Source organism: Thamnophis elegans, chromosome 12, assembly GCF_009769535.1.
Source record: "Thamnophis elegans isolate rThaEle1 chromosome 12, rThaEle1.pri, whole genome shotgun sequence".
Taxonomy (NCBI): Eukaryota; Metazoa; Chordata; class Lepidosauria; order Squamata; family Colubridae; genus Thamnophis; species Thamnophis elegans.
This window is the reverse complement of record NC_045552.1, coordinates 30,998,754-31,015,994: the sequence shown is the minus strand read 5'-3', so window position 1 is coordinate 31,015,994 and position 17,241 is coordinate 30,998,754. Positions and strand designations below refer to the sequence as shown.

Here is a 17,241-nt window from a genome sequence, read left to right as displayed (position 1 = left end):
CTCTACCTCAGAAGCAGACAGGTGGAGGTCGGCATTATCGCAGCCCCTCGGGGGGGTACCTGCCTTGCTGTTTACCAACCAGGGTTTGTCATAACAACGGGTGAAGTGATGTGGAGTCTGTGAAATGGAAAATCCAAAGAGAGTTTGAAGGGGGGGGGAAGCAAACAAATGAGTGGGGGAGGGAGGGAGGGAGGGAGGAGTGACCAGGTCAGAAGAAATAAAACAGAAAATAATATAAATCTTAAATTAATAAATAATAACAACAACAATAATAATGGTGTTTGTAATGCATTTTTGAATGTCCAGTTGACTGAGTTTCATGTTTAATGAATAAAGTATATAATAATGATGATGATGCTGATGAACACAAACCTAGGCTGACACAGGGCACACCTTTTATTGGTAAAAGGGGAAGAAAAATCATATTCCATGTTGTGGGGAAGAACAAAAAAACTGTTCGTGTGAAGAGGAGGAGGAGGAGGAGAAACCAGCCTTCCTCTCTTCTCTCTGCCTTCCTGAGTGTGGAAAGGCACAAATGGGAGGATCTGAGGGAAAGTGCAAGCGGAACGGAGGCTGTGGAAAGGCTCCCTGGCTCAGCCGAGCAAGCAGCCTCCGGCCAAGGAGATGATCACAGGCCCCACCTGTGGTGCTTCTGGGGCAGAGTTGGGGAGGGGAGGGGGCTTCCCCAGCTACCTGCTCCACGACACAAGGGAGACTTACAGAAGCCCTTCGTGTTTCAAGGCTGAGGGAAAAGGCCCCGTTGCCAAGGCGAAGAAAAAGCCGGCTTCTCACCTTGGTCCCGCTGGCAGGTGTGGCAGGGGAGGATGGCACTGAGGGGCAGCTGTGATTGCTCTGGCTGGCGCTCGAACTGGACCGTGTGGGCGAGGCGGCCCGAGAGGAAGGCTTGGACCTCCGGCCACGGGACCGGAATGGTGCCATTCCCTGAGATGCGCCCTCCGGTAGAATGAATTTTTCTCGAAGTTCAAGGTTAGTCCTGCCTCGAGCTGTAAGAAAAGAAGAACACAAAATACAGATGACGAAGCTGAAGGTACCTAAATGGAAGAACGAACTATGGTCCAGGTTTGGAGTCTGCTGGAAGCATGGCCTCTTTTTCTTCCTTTCTTCCAGCCGGACAAAAGGACCTCTTCAGCCATTTAGATTTGCAGTACTGAATGTGGCAGGAAAAGCCCCCCCCCCCCAATGCAGGCTACACATCATGCAAAGCCCCAACCACTCAGCTGACCCTTGCCCCCTCTCCACATCAAGGCTAGGAGAAGATGCATGGCCTTGAAGCTGAGAGCAGGCATCCTTCTGAAAGCCCCTCCTCTGTCCCACATGCTGAAGGGGGCTCCCATCCAAAAATTCTTCTCCTAGTGTCAGCTCAGCAAAGAAGCCCTTAAGTTAAAACTGGAGTGAGCCAGTGGAGGCTACAGTGGAGGGCTGTTGGAGAGGGAGAGGCAGGCCCGAGACTTCCTGTAAAGGCAGGCCCGGTGCCCCTAATAAGGCCAAGGAGAGCAGCATCAGTCACAAAAAGGATCAAAATGGGACGGGGTGGTGGGGTGGGTGAGATGCAGAGGCTACAATGCTTGGCCTCTCAGAATCTGCTCTTCACTGGGATTAGATTGCTCACATTGGCTGTAAAAGGACTTATGAATCTTCTGGAGCACCAAGATCCAGAAAAAGGGATCTTGTCGGGGCAATCCCTGAACATACTCCCACCTGAAAAGTTCTTCTGGCTCCCCAAAGGCTGGAATAAAATTAACTGGTGGGATCAAGAAATTGGAACACCCCACCCCCACCCCCACCCAGCTTAAGAGCAAACGGGTTAATAGAATCTACCCTCCTTGGAAAATAAACCCAGCCAACGGAAGCACACAGATTGGTAGTTTGGTTAAGTAAGCCACACCGTGCAAAAGCCATGTAGGATCAGTGGCAGCCTACCCAAGACACACGCAACGACAGCTGGGTCTTGTTCTGGAATTACGGGGAGCTAAGCAACAATTGGCTACACACAGCAACAGGAATGTAGTAGTCCCAAAGCCAAAAGGGCTTGGAAGCCCAGGGCCCTCCCATTCAACGCATTCCCTTGGTTTTCCCGTAAGTTTGCCTTCAACACCCAGGACTCTCAGCCAAATACCTGGAGGCGCCAGGTGAGAGAAAAAGGTGGAGGTTTTCCAACCGGGAGCATCCAGCCAGAAACGGTGGGAGGAAAGGCAAGTATGAACCTGCCAGAAACATCACAACTCCAAAGACCGAGGAAAGGATATTTATTGGCATATTTATTGGATATTACAGGCTACTTGTGAGTTACAGACACCCAAATCAGTGCCTGCTGAAATTTCAACCCGAAGAGAGGAAGTGATACTAAAGGATAAAAAGCATTTCTCTTTTGCACCCCCAGAGGAAGGGAATGGGGCTGAAGTGGGTGGACTTCAAAACTGTTCGGAGTAGCTCTGTTGCCTGGAGAATCCCGGCAGTTCCCATACCTGGGGCTGCTGGGAGGCCGGTCAAAGTTTGGCAAGTATCCAGGAATTGTGACCAGTATTAAAATACAGTCTAGGTTGCTACTTGGTGCAAGGTAGAGACCCTGGAAAGGCTGAAACCAGCCACCTGCACTCAGGGCTTATCAGGCACCGTTCAGAGTGCCCTCAACCCTGGCCACCCAAACAGCTTTGGCCAGGCCTCCTAAGGGCAGGATTCCCGAGAGGAATCTGTCCAAAGTCAGAAGCCGCATGAAGCACCGTCTGAGGAGGCTTCCCTTGCATTTAGAAAATCAGCAAATGTGACTCTATTGTTTTGTTACAGTTACTGTTACTTTCCATCTGTTTTTCTAACTTTTGAATTCCACTTTATTTGTGTTTTGTTCTGTCTGTTCAAGTGGTTCCCGGAGAAGAAAAGCAGAGAAGGAAGCGTGCAAGTAAGGACATGGCATCCACACAGGGTCTCACTCCCCCTCCCGACTCAGGGCCACCCATGAGGGTAAAGCTGAGCCCAAGGACCCAGTGGGGGGAAGGAGAAGACCTCTGGGGGGGGGGGGAGAAGGCTCCAGCCAGCTGGCCAGTAAGAGCTCTGCACCCCCTTCCTTCCTTGGCCAAGCACAGCACAGGCTCCAGCATTCAGGACCAACAGAGGCAGGTTAGAGTAGCAAAGCCATTCCCAATGGGGCACTCAGAGAAAGGGAAGAAAAACCTCCAACCTATCGGAGAATGACTGGCAATCGAAGAGCTGAGTCGGAGCGTTTGATTTTACTCCCAGGATGATGAACTAGAATAGAGAAAAGAAACAGGTGCGGCAACAGGAGGGAGCAGCAGGCAAGGAAGGGAGCTCCTTTGTGCGGCATGCAGGGGGGCCGTGGTCAGTGGCTGAGGGAGGAGAGAGAGACCACTCTGGGGGCAAAGGGCTCCGGGGCCTGTCTGGCTGTGGCCCCTGGGTGCTCGTGGCCGAGAACTTTTTTTCTCAGGGGCCTGATGTTGAGCTATGCTTCCTGGGCTGATCTTCCGGGGACCCGGGGACCCTCCAGAGCAGCTGCCCTTCCTGCTCCCCAGTCAGCAGTCGCCTGTATTGGAGCTTTCTCTGAAAAAAACCTTCCTGAAGAAGCAGCGCATCTCCTACCTCGACAAGGATCATTTTTCACTAAGAACTCGTCCAGGGCCATCCATCCTCCGCCAACACGGACCATGACGGTACTACGCAGGATACGGACCAGCCGCAGCTGCTGGGAATCCCCAAACTGTTGCAAAGATGCAAAGAAAGCGCCGGTTTCATTGCAATGTCACAGTAAGGCACGCGTGTTCTTCTCCAAGCAGGAGAGGTCTATGTCTGAGTCACCCCCACAACCCCCATATCCCTTTGAAAGTGACAGAGGCAATTATTTTATTAAAATATCATACATTTGATTAAGTGTATTATTCTTATTAAATCAATTAATCACCATCTTTCTTAATAATTAATTTCTTAATATTTTAATGATTAAAAAAGTGGAATGGTCCAATGCTCCCTGGGTGGCAAAAGCCCATTTTGCTGGACTCCGCCTCCTAGGTGACCAAGGACAAACAAGAAATCCCAGCCAGCCCCAAAAGGCTGCAGGAGAAAGATGCCAAAAGATGCTGGGGGAGGTGGGGCAGGCTGGGGGTCAGCTCCAGGGCTCCTGGCCAGGCCTCTCTTGTACTCGGCAGCTGCCCAGGTCTGCTGACCCCAAATGGGCCGTTTCCCTTTGGGCCAATTTGGGCTGCCTAGAAACCCGAATTCAACCCTTCTCCTCAAGAGATTTGTGTCTTTTGGAAGCTGCTTGGCTTCAAACCGTCAGCTGACCGAGCCCCCTCCCAAGAGACCCCCCTGGAGGTGCCTCTCATCAGGAAGGAAAGCAAAACCCTCCACCGAAAAGCTTTCAAGCCTGGCATCCTCTCCCCCCCACCCCCAGCAAAAGCATGATTGGCAGCAGCCAGACAGGTGGCCTCAAGGAGCAGCAACCTCCAAGTATTGATTAACTGATTAACTGCCAGGATCAGAGGCAAAGACGGCAATTACTGATTGATGAAGGACGTCCCAGACCCCAAGCCATCTGCTTAACCTACAGCAGCACCTTGAGTTCCCATCAGCCTTCACACTGGGGGCGCTTTTAGCCCCATAAACTGCCCTCTCTTTCCCCCAAATATTTCAGATGGAAAACAGGGCATTGTCATATCTCGGGGGTCATGGACATATGGATGGAACCATCATTTCCATCCCTCCACAATTCTGGGTAGCTGAACTATTAACTTTTCCCTCCTTCAGCTGATCTGTGTGTCAGAATCAGCCAAAAAGGCCGGCTGCCGACATTCACTGCCAACCCCTCCCCAAACAGGCAACAGGATGCGACCCTGAACTCATTGGAGAGGCAGAAATGAGACAGGAATTTTCTCTGCAGCAGCTGTAATTTCTCTCAGCCGGAAGCCAGAGTCCCCACAGAGGCTGCCTCCGTTGTTGAAAAGGGCCCTGCAGGTGGTTGGAGATTTAGGGCTACTTGTGGAGGGAGTTTTCCAGAGGAATTGGGGACTTGCATTGCCAAAAACGATGGGAAATGAATAGGAACCCATGGAAAGAGGCTGATATACAGAACCCTTGGTCAAACTAGCAGTTCTGTGCTGTGAACACAAAACTCTGGGCCAAAGTCCCCGGCTGAGCCACTCCCAGCTCTCCCCAGAGAGGACGGAAGCTGCAGGAGGGATCCTTGGTCAGGGTAGATGTGAAGGTCCCTGGGCTTCCCAAGATATGTTGGAAAGTTCAGCCGAAGCAACGGCTTGCCGGTTGGTCAACAGTCTATGGCCCAAGCCCTGAACTCTGCTTCCTATCATCAGTCCGTTTTGTGTACCCAGAACAGCCCCAGATGGGTGCCGCAGGCAACTCTGTCCAGCTGCTCTCTTCCATTCTTTTAACTCTGCCTGGAATTTCTGAGACTGAGAATTGTCTGCCCAGCCTCATTGCCAGGACAGCCCAATGGCCATTTCAGATGTTCCCTTAAAGCAAGTTTTCAGTTCTCCAAAAGGTCTAAAGTCTACGTTGGGTGCAGATGGGTGCGTGTGTGATTCTGTGTTTATTTTTACAATTGGTGGTCACTGCCTGGTTGCGTCACTGTATTCTGAATATACCAGCAACTCTGTCAAGTTAATACCTCCACCAGCACTGCAGCCATAGTTAGGAAAAGGCCGGTGTGGAAACAGACACGGAAATTATACATGCACATGTTGGAAGGAGAATTAGCTACAGGAAAAACGCAGAGGCAGCACTGCAAGGCTCACTGTACCTGGTTGCCGAGGAAGAACTAGAGAGGAGGAGGTGCAAACGGGAAGAGAAAGGGAGAAGAGAGAACACATCACACAGGGTTACATCACACAGGGCAACAATGCTGAGACTCTTTTCTGTGCTTCCTGGACTGCTAAACTGCTATCCCTCCGTTTATGTATTAAAAGAAGGGAAGGAAGGCCAGCAGAAAGGGCGGTGGGGGGGGGTCTCAAGTGGCGGGGTCCCACGGCTTCCACCCCTCCCCCCAGCCCTCCCTGCAAGAGTGGCAACAAGTGCTCTGTGCCTGGGCCCAAAGGGGCTTTCCTCAAAAGAAGCAGCTCCTGAAGGACAAATAAAGCCCAGTTGCCTTTTGAAGGAAGCCCTTTTGGGACAACCCTGAGCTGGACGACTGAGAACCTCCAGAGATGCTTTCTGCCTCCTTGGCTAAAATCCAGTCCAGGTTAAAGGACAGAGAGCAGCTCAAAACGGAGGGTAAATTCCAGAAGCTTCAAGCAAAAATCAAAAAGAGGATAAAGCTCCATTTCTGAACCCATTTTTCTGGGAGCATCCAGAAGAAAACTCTTCAAGCCTGAAAAAGGATTATACTATAAGGCAGACCCCCCCACCCCAACACAGAGGCTTCCCAGGCACAGAAGAGAGGGATGGTTCATGGGACAGCTTTCTCCATACCCTTGCAGAGCACCATGCCCCCCCCCCGCCTCTGGAGCTGCACCAGGGGGGCCTATGTCTGTGGTACCAGGCCCTGCTTCCTGACAGGGTGGGCGTGTCCTCCTTCAAACAACGGCACTGCACTGGCGGGCCATAGTCAGCCTGCTGAGGGCCCCAGATCACAGACAGCCCCCATCCTGGCTCCTTCTCCTTACCGGTACTTGTTCTCTCCATCTGCTCCACTTGGAATCGCTTGGCACATTTGCACTGAGCCACCTGCCTTGTCACCTGTGAAGGAAGAGGAAGCAGGAAGAAAGGTGGTGTGCCGTCTGCTTCGGGTCGGTGCTGAAAGCTGACACCCCCCCCCCAATGCTTCTGGTGCTCATCCCACTCAAGCTCCAAGCGGGGTGAGAGGGGGGGGGCTATCCACTGGGCAGCCTTCGCTGCTATGGGATGATCTGGACCCAAGATCTTGGGACTGCTGGCCAACACCCACTGACCAGCGCTGGCTGGGCAAGGGCTGCTCAAGTCCTGTCGTCTGTAATGGACGGCACAGGCCAAGTCTGGGGTTTGCCCCAAAGGAGGGTGATCCCGAATTTCAGAAGCCCCACCAAAAGGAGTGATGAAGAGTGGGCAGAAGAGTGGGCATGGACGTCCTGTGCTGTACTTGGCTTCCCTGGTCCAAGCTGGGAACCGGATGCAGGAAACCAGTCCCGGTTACGGTGGACAGGGGATCCACTCTGGCTGCATTTGCATACCCCAAAAAGAGCAGGATGCAGACTCAAAATAAAGTTTCTACACATAATTAGTACCTATTGATTAAGATGAACTGCCAGTAAAAGAATGTGCCCCGATTAGACTGTCCTGGGAGGTGGACTAGATGACCTCTAAGGTCCCTTATGTTCTATGATTAAACTGTGAACATTCCAGTGGACATAGCAAAACAGATGGGGAAATGAAGGCTGGGAGAAATGCCTGGGAGGAGTGGGAAAGCTGGAAGGCTGCCAAGTGAGCGGGGCAGAGGAAGAAGGGACGTCTCCCTGGTGAATCCAATTTAATCTATTCCAATGATTTTGACTAATCCCCCTGCACAAGCCTCCACAAGAGAAGGGATCCCAGACTCTGAGATGCAAAGGGAAAAGGAGGCCATAAGGAGCAGTAAGTGGGAGAATGCTTGCTGACTGCAATTCCACCTACTTCTTTCTCATGAAACCCCAGGCGTTTAGCAAGAGAAGAAGTTGGGGAGATAAGTGACGACACGCCATCTTGATCAGTGGCGACAGTGAGCTCGTTGCCTGCAGAGCCCCGTTTACTGTGTCTTCTCCTCCCGCTCCCCAACCAAGGCCCATACCTCATCCTCGATTTTGTCCGCATCTGTTGTGGGTCGGTAAAGCCAATCTTGTTAGGGTGTAGAGCAGCTACAAACTCATAAATAATCAATATAGCCATCCCCATCCCGGTCAAAGATATCAGCAACAGCTGTCATTCTACTTTGTCGTGGGGAATTCTGGGGAAGGAAGAGAAAGAGAACAGATGGACACCAAGTCCCTTCAGAGAAGCTGTCAAAATGAGGGGCCCCTGGCAGCCTCCTCCCTTCCCCAAAAGGGCATGCATGGGCACAGCCTTTGTTTCAGGGAAATAAGACAAGCAGACTCCATGGCAAGAGATGGAGCAGGCCTAGGCAAAGGGGAAACTTCATCGGTTCCAGTTACGTTAGGTGCCAGGCCAGCAGGGCTTTTGCCTCGTTCACCTCAGCTTTGAGAGACCCAGAGATAGGGGCGTAAGTAGCCCTGCCAGACCCAGCTCGCTCAAAGGGATTTCCTCTCATTGTTCATACCCTTCCTTGGGCATGTGGTATGTTGTGCAAAGTGGCAGAAATGTGGTTTGGATTTTTTCCTAATACTGATATAAGCAGAAATAAGGAAGTGATGGCCAAAAACCCAGCCTTGGTCCTACTGAGTTTGCTGCAGAGCAGCAGCACTTAAATGGATACGCAGACGGACCTGCTGCCCGTCTTCCACCCAAAAAACCTTCTGATCTTGGCAGAAGTTGTAACACTGCACAAAAGGTGGGACTATCTGAAGCGAGCCAGTAAGGTCAGCCAAGCTCAAAGCCTGGGAAAGTGGAAGAGCCCTGATGAGCTGACCAGCCAACAAACCTCAGGGAGTCACTGCAGAAAGGCTTCAATCCCGGGTCTTATGGAAATGCCTGGAGAATTCAGAAAATGCCAAGCTGTGTTTCCTTTCGGTTGCCTTTCACTGGGCAGAGAAGGTCTCTGAAGGCAGCCCTCGCAAAAGGGTGCCAAACAATCCAGATTCCCACCCACCCCAACCCACCTCCAACATTTGTGTAAATGGTTCCTTGGCCAGGCTTAGCACTCGGGATCCCCTATGGATCTTGGGATGATCAGCCCCGCAAATGTAAAGAGAACCAAGTAGGTCAGAAGGAAGTAAATGGAAGGAAGGGGAACAGAAGACTTCCTCTTGCAGTAAAGATTCCGGGGATAGAGGGAGGGGAAGCAAGGAGAGAGGCTGGGGTCCCTCCCGCATGCTTCTCTCTATCCTCACCCCCACTCCCACCCTGCCATGAAGCTGCAGCCTGACCTCCGTTAAGTTACACATTTTGTAGCCTAATAGTGTCACTTTAAGTGATTGGGGAACCACCGTGGGATATCCAGAAATCCCTGCACAAACAGCTGCACCAGACAGGAGACCCAGCCATTCTACTTTCCATGGTGGCACAATGGCTACAGTTGCAGGCTAATTCTACTGACTGCCAGCAGTTTGATCCTGACTGGCTCAAGGTTGACTCAGCCCTTCATCCTTCCGAGATCGATAAAGTGAGGACCCAGATTATTGGGAGCAATAGGCTGACTCTGCAAACCACTTAGAGCGGGCTGTGAAGCTCCGTGAGGCTGCTGCTATTCCACCTGCCAGCTTCCAGCGCTTGAGCCTGCAGCTCAGCCTGGCTGCCACGTGAGAATGGTTCTCTGCCTCTGTGCCAATCAAGCCCAGGGTCTTGGAGTGGGCAGAGAGAGAGAGAGACTTCTGAGCAGGGAGCCACCCTTCTTGCTACTCAGCTGCCCCTGTCACAGTAATCGAAGGAAGACGTGGAACAAGTAGGCACTCACTAGAGGCCAGGATCCCATCAATGAACTCCTGCCGGGTGATCTTCCCATCCTGGTCTTTGTCGATCCGCCGGAAGAAGTCCATCACACGAGATTTCTTGTGGTTCATCCAGCGCATATATTTCTTCCGCCACACATCAAAGTCAAAGTTTGCAAATTCTTTCAACTTGGAAATAGAAGGGGGAAAAATTATGTGCTCTGTTCACAGAAGATACTTAGTTGGTCAGTTAAAGACACATCAGATCCATTGGCCCAACTTGAGCTTATTTTGCTAGACTTAATCTTGGATAGAGGTCTTCTGAAGCTTACTCTGTTGAGTGAACCCAGGCTGTGTTCAGGATACTTTTTGCAGCTAATAGAGTTGGTTTTCATATCCACTTAAGCATATTCTGTAAACTCAGCCACAAAAGAGCCCCAAATGGGCCATCTTGAAAAGCTTTGGGGAGCAGCTCTCAACCTTTTCTTCCAAGGTCCAGAGCAGACCTATCCTTCCCTGCACTAGCCCAGGGACATAAGTACCATCGCTTGAAAGGTCTCCAAATTCCCATAATGGGGCATCCTTAGGGTGTGGAAGGCTCCTTGGAGTTGTGTCTATGTGTGAGAGGGTAGGATGGGAACTTCATCTGCCAAAATGAGAGTATCAGGAATCCCAGCCAGTTCTCTGCACCCAGTCCCAATTGTGGGAGTTGCATCTTTCTCTTTGTGAGGTGACAACAGAAGAAATGTATTGATTGCCGAGCTTTAGGCCTGCTGTTATTGCTGAAACTAACCAGGAACTCTTGTGTGTGGCAGAGGTTGACACTTATTTCATGGCACATTCCTACAGTTGGAGATCTCCAAGTGGGCTTAAGCATAAACCCCGAGGAATGGCCAAGAGATCTAGGAGGTGTCAGTTTTTAAATGGCTTCCAGCCTAGATGAGGAAGCGGATGGAGAATGGGCTGGGAAGACAGAAGGGCAAGGTGGCAGCTGACGGGGGAGGAGAGGGATGGGCACCAGCCTTGCCCTATTGAACCTGAAGCCAAAATCAGCCCCACCTTTCAAATACTGCACCCACCCCCACCCCCACTTGTCCGAGGCTGCCCTGCCCACCTGCGGAAGAGGATGCTCACCTCTTCTAGCCTGTCCAGGGCATCATTGAGCTTGCGCTGCCGCTCCAGGGCCAGCAGCCACACCTGCTGCCAGCGTGCGGAGAGCTGGTTGATGCGCGGGTTCTTGGCTTCGGACTGCGATAGGATTGGCAGGGGCGGAGGGGCTGCCTGGTTCAAGGGCTTTCCTGGAATAAAAAGCAGAGGAGCTGAAAAAAGCCAAGCCAAGCCAGAGCACAGAAAAGGGGGAAGGAAAGGAGCAGAGAAGAAAATGGGAAACATTCCAAACCCCCCCCCCCCCCTCAAAAACTCTGCCAAAACTTGAGGATGGGTGAGATGACTTTGTTGAGATCTGGGTTCTGACAGGTAGGACCAACTTTACAATAGACCATTACCATTCAGAGGCTGGGCCTGCACGGAATACACTGGATTGCTCAGCAACTGCCAGCCCCAGGCAAGGAGCCACAGCAGGGCTCTCGGCAGGTGTCCACCTCACCCCTGGCACTAGTTGCTGGCACCCCAAGTTATAACAACTTACTGTTGCTGCGGGATTTTTCCATGAAAGGGCCATGAGTTGGCTCAGTCGTTTTCCTCTTATATGTTTTGGTGACACGGTCCACATCTGGCTGCTTCCGGGTCATCTCTTCCATGAAGGACTGGCAAGAGAGAAGATGCAACAGTTTGCCAAAGTCCAGCTACTTTTCTCAGCCTCCCTTTTGGAACATTAAAGCTGAAAACCTCGAGAGGCAGTGGTTGCAGCCCCACTGCTGGCAAGGTCTGCAGTCCATGCCAGGCACTGAGCATTTGCGCCACTCACGGTGACCAATGCATCCGATCGGAAGAAGGGATGCTGTTCTCCTTGAGGGAGGGGCCAGGAGGACACAGGGACGCTTGTTACCTGGTGTTCTGCAATGAGGGCTTTGACCTGCTCGATATTCTGGGGCTCCTGGTCCCGCTGGATCAGCGTGGCCTCCGCCCACTGGATCCACGCCAGCAGTTCTTCCAGGAGCTCCGCGTTGGCCACGAGTTCCAGAAGCGCCGCTTCAAGCCGCTGCTGGTGCTGCTTTGCCCAGGTGAGAACCTGGAGAGAAACAGGCCAAGAGAAAAGGCTGAGAGGCAGAGAGGGCTGGGCATCTGGAGGGGCGGAGACAGAAGTCTGGAGCTGATTATTCCATGGGTGCAGAACACCCCACAATGAACCAAAGGGACCCCTTCGTCCGCCACCATAGGCCCAACTCAGTGGACAAGAAGCCAAAGTCCCCACAGCAACTCACCTCTTCGAACCGAGCCCGCATGATGGTGATCCAGTGTTTTATGGTGGTGACGCAGTCTGGGTGGCACACAGACAGGATGGCCTCCCCCATCCCCACCGCTGAGTTCACGTCCAGCCTTTTCTCCTCCACCTTCTTCATGAACTCCTGCACAAGGAGGGCAACCCACAGGCACTGTTACCCACGGCCCCTCTGCCCTGCTGGCCCCTCCTGCATCCCTGGGATGACGGCCCACCTTATGTACGTCGATGAGTGACTGCAGAGCTTCCGCATCGTCGGGCAAAGCTCCTCGGAAGCGGAGGGTCTGCTCGGCCTCCGAGAGCCACTCCAGCAGCTGGTGGATGGCTGCCCGGAACTCCTCGGCCTGGAAAGCAGAAGCCCCCCCCCCCTCCATCAGCCCTTCACTTCTGCAACTGACCCCTTGGGATGGGCCAAAGGAGCCAGCTGCACTCAGCCAGCCGTGCCCTGGAAGAGTCATGCCCAGGACTCAGACGCTGATGAGGTTTCTCCAGCCGATCCCCTGGAATGTCAACCTCAGGAGACTCCAGGCCAGGAGTCATTGGACCCAGCACAGGCATCCTCAACGCAACTGAAGCAGCCAGATGAGGACGTGGCCTCCAAGCCCCTCAGACTCGGGCAGGAGAGGGACACTCAGTCAGGCTCCTTGCCAAGCAGGGAAGTAACTCTCCTGATTAAAGACTGGTTGAAAGGTAGCCCTGCCTCCTATCCCTCTACTGTAAACAACCATCTTTGTTGTGTTGCGTCTGTGAATCTTGTGTATAAAACTCTGACCTTGGATTTGCAACAAAGCACACTTGGCGCTCTGAACTTTGGGCTGCACGTGGCTGTTGAAAGCCCACCCCCCCGCCCATATGTGACATGCATAATTCCAAGACCAGCCAAGGGGAAGGCCCATCTTTCAGAGAGCAGGTGGAGGGAAGAAGAAGAGTGGGTGCCAGGAGGGTCTGCCCCATCTTCCCTCACCTGCTTTAAGGCCAGTTCCAGCCGTGTCTGCTTCAAGACGGACATCTTGCAGACGGTGTCCCAACGGTTGCTCAGCTCCTGAAGCTGCACTTTCACCCAGGTGGTGTCGTCTCGGCTGTTCTCAATTAGTTCACGACCTGAACGCTTGAGAACCTGGATGGTGCCCGTCCGCTTGCCAAGCTCTTTCTGGAAAACCTAAGAAGGAAATGAAAAAATACTCTTGAGCCAAGCTTCACTCGGGGTGACTAAATATAGTTTTCTTGTCAAGGTCAGAAGTGGTTTATTTTTTCCTTAATAAGCTTCAAACCTATGGTATCCTTGGACTGCACTGAGTGATGCATATAAAATATATATAATGCAGTTAATTTATATAAATGAGGGGTCCTTGGTGCTCTCTCAGGCTGGGGGGTCAAACAGTATGCCCCCCAGACAGGGTTTGCAATTTGGGAGTCCTCCTGGACCCACAGCTGACTTTTGAACACCACTTGTCGGCTGTGACCAGGGGGGCATTTGCCCAGGTTCGCCTGGTGCACCAGTTGCGTCCCTACCTGAACCGGGAGGCCCTCACAACAGTCACTCGTGCCCTTGTGATCTCTAGACTGGACTACTGCAACGTGCTCCACATGGGGCAGCCCTTGAAGAGCATTCGGAGACTTCAGCTTGTCCAGAATGCAGCCGCGCGAGCGATCGTGGGTGCACCTCGGTTCACCCACGTAACACCTATCCTCCGCGAGCTGCACTGGCTGCCTATTGGTCTCCGGATACACTTCAAGGCGCTAGTCGTCACTTATAAAGCCCTTCATAGTATTGGACCTGGGTACTTGAGAGACCGCCTGCTGCCAATTACCTCCAACAGACCGATTAGATCCCACAGATTAGGCCTCCTCCAAATTCCATCCGCCGGCCAGTGCCGACTGGCGACTACCCGGAGGAGGGCCTTCTCTGTGGCTGCTCCGGCCCTCTGGAATGAACTCCCCATGGAGATTCGAACCCTCACCACCCTCCAGGCCTTCCGCAAAGCCCTTAAAACCTGGCTGTTCCGACAGGCCTGGGGCTAAAGAGCTGTTGCCCCCCGTCTCGAATGGTATGACTGTTGTGTGTTTTTAAATTATGTATTGTTATGTTTCGTCTTTATTTTCTGTCTGTATCCCCCTTCCCCGATTGAATTGTGAGCCACCCTGAGTCCCCTTCGGGGGAAAAGGGCGACATATAAATATAATAAATCAATCAAATCAAATCAAATCTCTGAGCTTGCTGTTTCCTTGCAGATTTTTCATGACCCAGCATGTAAGACTATTTTGTGAGGCTGTATTATTAACTGTCCAGGGCCACATGCAGCCCAGGGGGCTGCAGATTGGACACACCTGTTTTAGAAAGCGTGAGGAAGCTGGAGGCTCATTTTGCAAGGGGCCCCCTCTGCTTGCTTTTTAGAGGGAGGAAGCCTGCCAGACTGCAAGGGACACAGGGGGCAGAACTAGATGGCTGCCTGCTTCTCTTCCACACCCCTCGTGCTGCACCTCAGCAGTTACCTTGTGAGCGTCCATTAAATTCATGACCAGATCCAGATCCCCGTGGACAGGCTGGTCTTCAGCCAACTGGGGCTCCACTTTGTAGAGCCAGTCCACCAAGGCCTGCAGTGCATCCATAAACTGCCCAGAGAAGAGAAGCGCCTCTTCCAGTTTGTGCTGCCTGCAAAGAGACGCAGGGGGAGGATGGCAGGCATTCTCCTGGGAGCCCAGACGGACTCTTGCCAAATACACCTGCTGAGCAGGAGTCCCCCCCAACCAGGTGCATCTTTGCCTAGGTTTGCAATTGCCCCCCCCCCCGCCCTCATCCCAAACCTCAGTGCTACAAAACAGACTGAAGTCATCTCTGAGGGCGCCTGCTACCCTAGCCCTGCTCACTCACCGCTCCACAGATTTGCCACAAACTGTGTCCCATTTATCCCGGACTTCCCCTAGGAGGTGATCCAGGTTTTGGGTGTCATCGGGGAAGTGAGCTTTCTCTTTCAAGGCTCTTCCGGTGCGGATGGTGGTGTCATAAACAGGCTGTTTGCCCCCCAGGGTTTTCTGGAACTCCTGAGTTTTTGAGAGAAATTATTTTAAAAAATTAGGGAAGGTGACGCAAATCACTGCATTCTCAGCCAGCCAGGCTGTTGGTTGACCTAGCCATTCCCGGTCCTTGAGCCTCCTTGACACTTGGTGTTGTGTGCCAATGTTGACCATTCTTGGATTGGGAGGCCTTCTCTCCATCACTCGCACCCTGGTGATCTCCCATCTGGACAACTGCAATCATCCTCTGTGTGGAAAAGTACCCGGAAGCTTCAGCTGGTAGAAAATGTGGTTGCGCAAGCCATTTTGGATGCCCCAAGGAGACAGATGTAAGGCCTCTGCGGGGGAGCTGATTTGGATGCCGACTGGCTTCTAGGTCTAATTCAAGGTGTTGGGGATGACCTTTAAAGCCCCACGCATGGGCCAGGTTGCCTGTGGAACCTCTTTCTTCCCATTCCACTGGCCCATCCTGCCCAGGCAGGCAGGATCCCGTCAGCCAAAGAATTCCAACTGGCGGGATCCAGAGAGGGAGCCTCCTCTGCCCTTTGGAATATCCTCCCCAAGAAGTGAGGGGGAGGGGTTTCCTCACCCTCCCAACCCTTCGGAAGGGTCCGAAGCCCTACTTGCTTGGGGCTCACAAAACAGCCTGTGACCTTAAGGCTTCTCCCCCTTAATTTCAATTATTCTCCCTCCTAGTGGGTTGCAATATTTATGTGGGTTGTTTATGTCGTTGATTGTACACTGAGTGTGATGGGCAGTTTCAAAGTTGAATATATAAATACACTGTAACTGGACTCCAACCTTATGCTTGGAAAGCTGCAATTTGATTTTGTCTGGATCGTTGGAAATTTCCAGCTCAGAATTTAGATGATTTTCAGCATCGTCCAACCAATCCACCAACTTTTTCCAAGCTTCATGGAACTAGAATGTAAAAACATACCACAAAGAGTGAGCGTTATATATATATATATATACGGTCCCTTGTTTTTCCCAGCAAAACCTGCGTCAACTTTCAGGATATCATTTCCCTCTGATAGATCATCAGGGAAATATCTAGCAAAGTTTACAGTCCAGGCACCGACTCTGAATCCGGTAGTCATAGGAAGAGTCCCACTGCGTGCAATTGGAACTCTCTTTCCCAAGATGCCTTCAGGTCAGGAGACCCAAACCACAAGCATTAAGCCCACCTCCATTGTGAGATTACAGTAACAGAAATCTTGCAACTCTGAAAGCATTTTCTCCTCCCCCATCTTTACATTCCAGAGAACTAGAGAGGGGTCCCTTCTGAGATACTTTCTCACCCCTCCCTCTTTTGGACTCCAATGTGTCTTATCAGAGTGCCGTCTGGGCTGTGGCTCTTCCTCCTTCCCCCAAAGTTCTTCTCCCAGCCCATTGCATCTCCTGGAGAGACCCTTGCCCCCACCACTCATCTCTAGAGGCCTCTGCTTGGCTCCCCTGCCAATTCTTTATCAGGCTGAAACTCCTGGTTTCCTCACTCTTCCAGCCCTTTCTATGTGGCTATCAACCTTCTAATTCTTCACTTGACTCCTCTCCATCTTCCTTCCCGAGCTTGTTTTCCCTGTCCATGTTGGGTCCTCCCATTGCCCTGCACACGCTCACACCTTCCCAAGGCTTCTCTTGCTCCAGAGCATTTGCCATCTTGCCCCAACCTCCCTTTCCTTATGAGCAAACAAGCCAAGCCCCCCTCTCTCTCTTCCCATTGTTGCCCCCCCCCATGGCCAGCAGAATCCCCTCCCTTCGCCCTCCCTCGCCACTCAGCCCACAGATTTTAATGCATTTGAACAGTCCTGCTGTGTTATGGCAGCAAATGCAGCATCTGAGACAATGCTGCTGCTTTGCAAGTATCTAAGCTTTTTTTGTAAGCTCACAGTTGGCTCTCAATGAGCAGCTCCCAAAGCGCCCTACCCTCCAGGACACTCACCTGTTTTGCCCGCTTCCTGGCATCATCTAGAGCCCGCCCCCTTTCAACTGACCGCTGGACAACTTTCTCCCAGCGAGACTGCACGCTGACCAGGAGGTTCTTGATCAGGACCACATCCTGCTTCTGGCTCAGAAACTTCAGCTGGTTTCCACTTTGGTCCAGAGCAATGATCTGATGCCGGTGAGCATTGACTTCATTAGCAAAACCCTGCCAGGGGTGGGTGGGAGGAAGCAGAAGAGAAACCCCTGCATGAACATCTCTTTGGAATCCTGGCATTACAGGGAGCGGTCAAACCGCCTTCCGTTGGCTGAACTGCAGGCAAGGCTGAAATCCCACCCTGAGACCCTCTT

The 17,241-nt window shown here is 52.2% G+C and overlaps 1 protein-coding gene across 1 annotated transcript in view; it reads right to left on the bottom strand.

The window, feature by feature from the left end:
* Positions 1-975: 975 nt before the first annotated feature.
* The window catches only part of MACF1 (microtubule actin crosslinking factor 1), a 350,069-nt gene continuing 333,803 nt past the window's right edge, over positions 976-17,241 (bottom strand). Inside the window, 19 exon segments of the mRNA XM_032227099.1 lie at positions 976-1,004; positions 3,613-3,730; positions 5,783-5,801; positions 6,645-6,717; positions 7,781-7,819; positions 7,822-7,860; positions 7,862-7,919; positions 7,921-7,936; positions 9,560-9,722; positions 10,668-10,831; positions 11,182-11,299; positions 11,542-11,724; positions 11,918-12,061; positions 12,150-12,278; positions 12,899-13,093; positions 14,428-14,587; positions 14,807-14,976; positions 15,751-15,870; positions 16,892-17,098. Of these exon segments, the coding sequence (XP_032082990.1) occupies positions 3,634-3,730; positions 5,783-5,801; positions 6,645-6,717; positions 7,781-7,819; positions 7,822-7,860; positions 7,862-7,919; positions 7,921-7,936; positions 9,560-9,722; positions 10,668-10,831; positions 11,182-11,299; positions 11,542-11,724; positions 11,918-12,061; positions 12,150-12,278; positions 12,899-13,093; positions 14,428-14,587; positions 14,807-14,976; positions 15,751-15,870; positions 16,892-17,098 (2,094 nt within the window). The 3' untranslated portion in view covers positions 976-1,004; positions 3,613-3,633.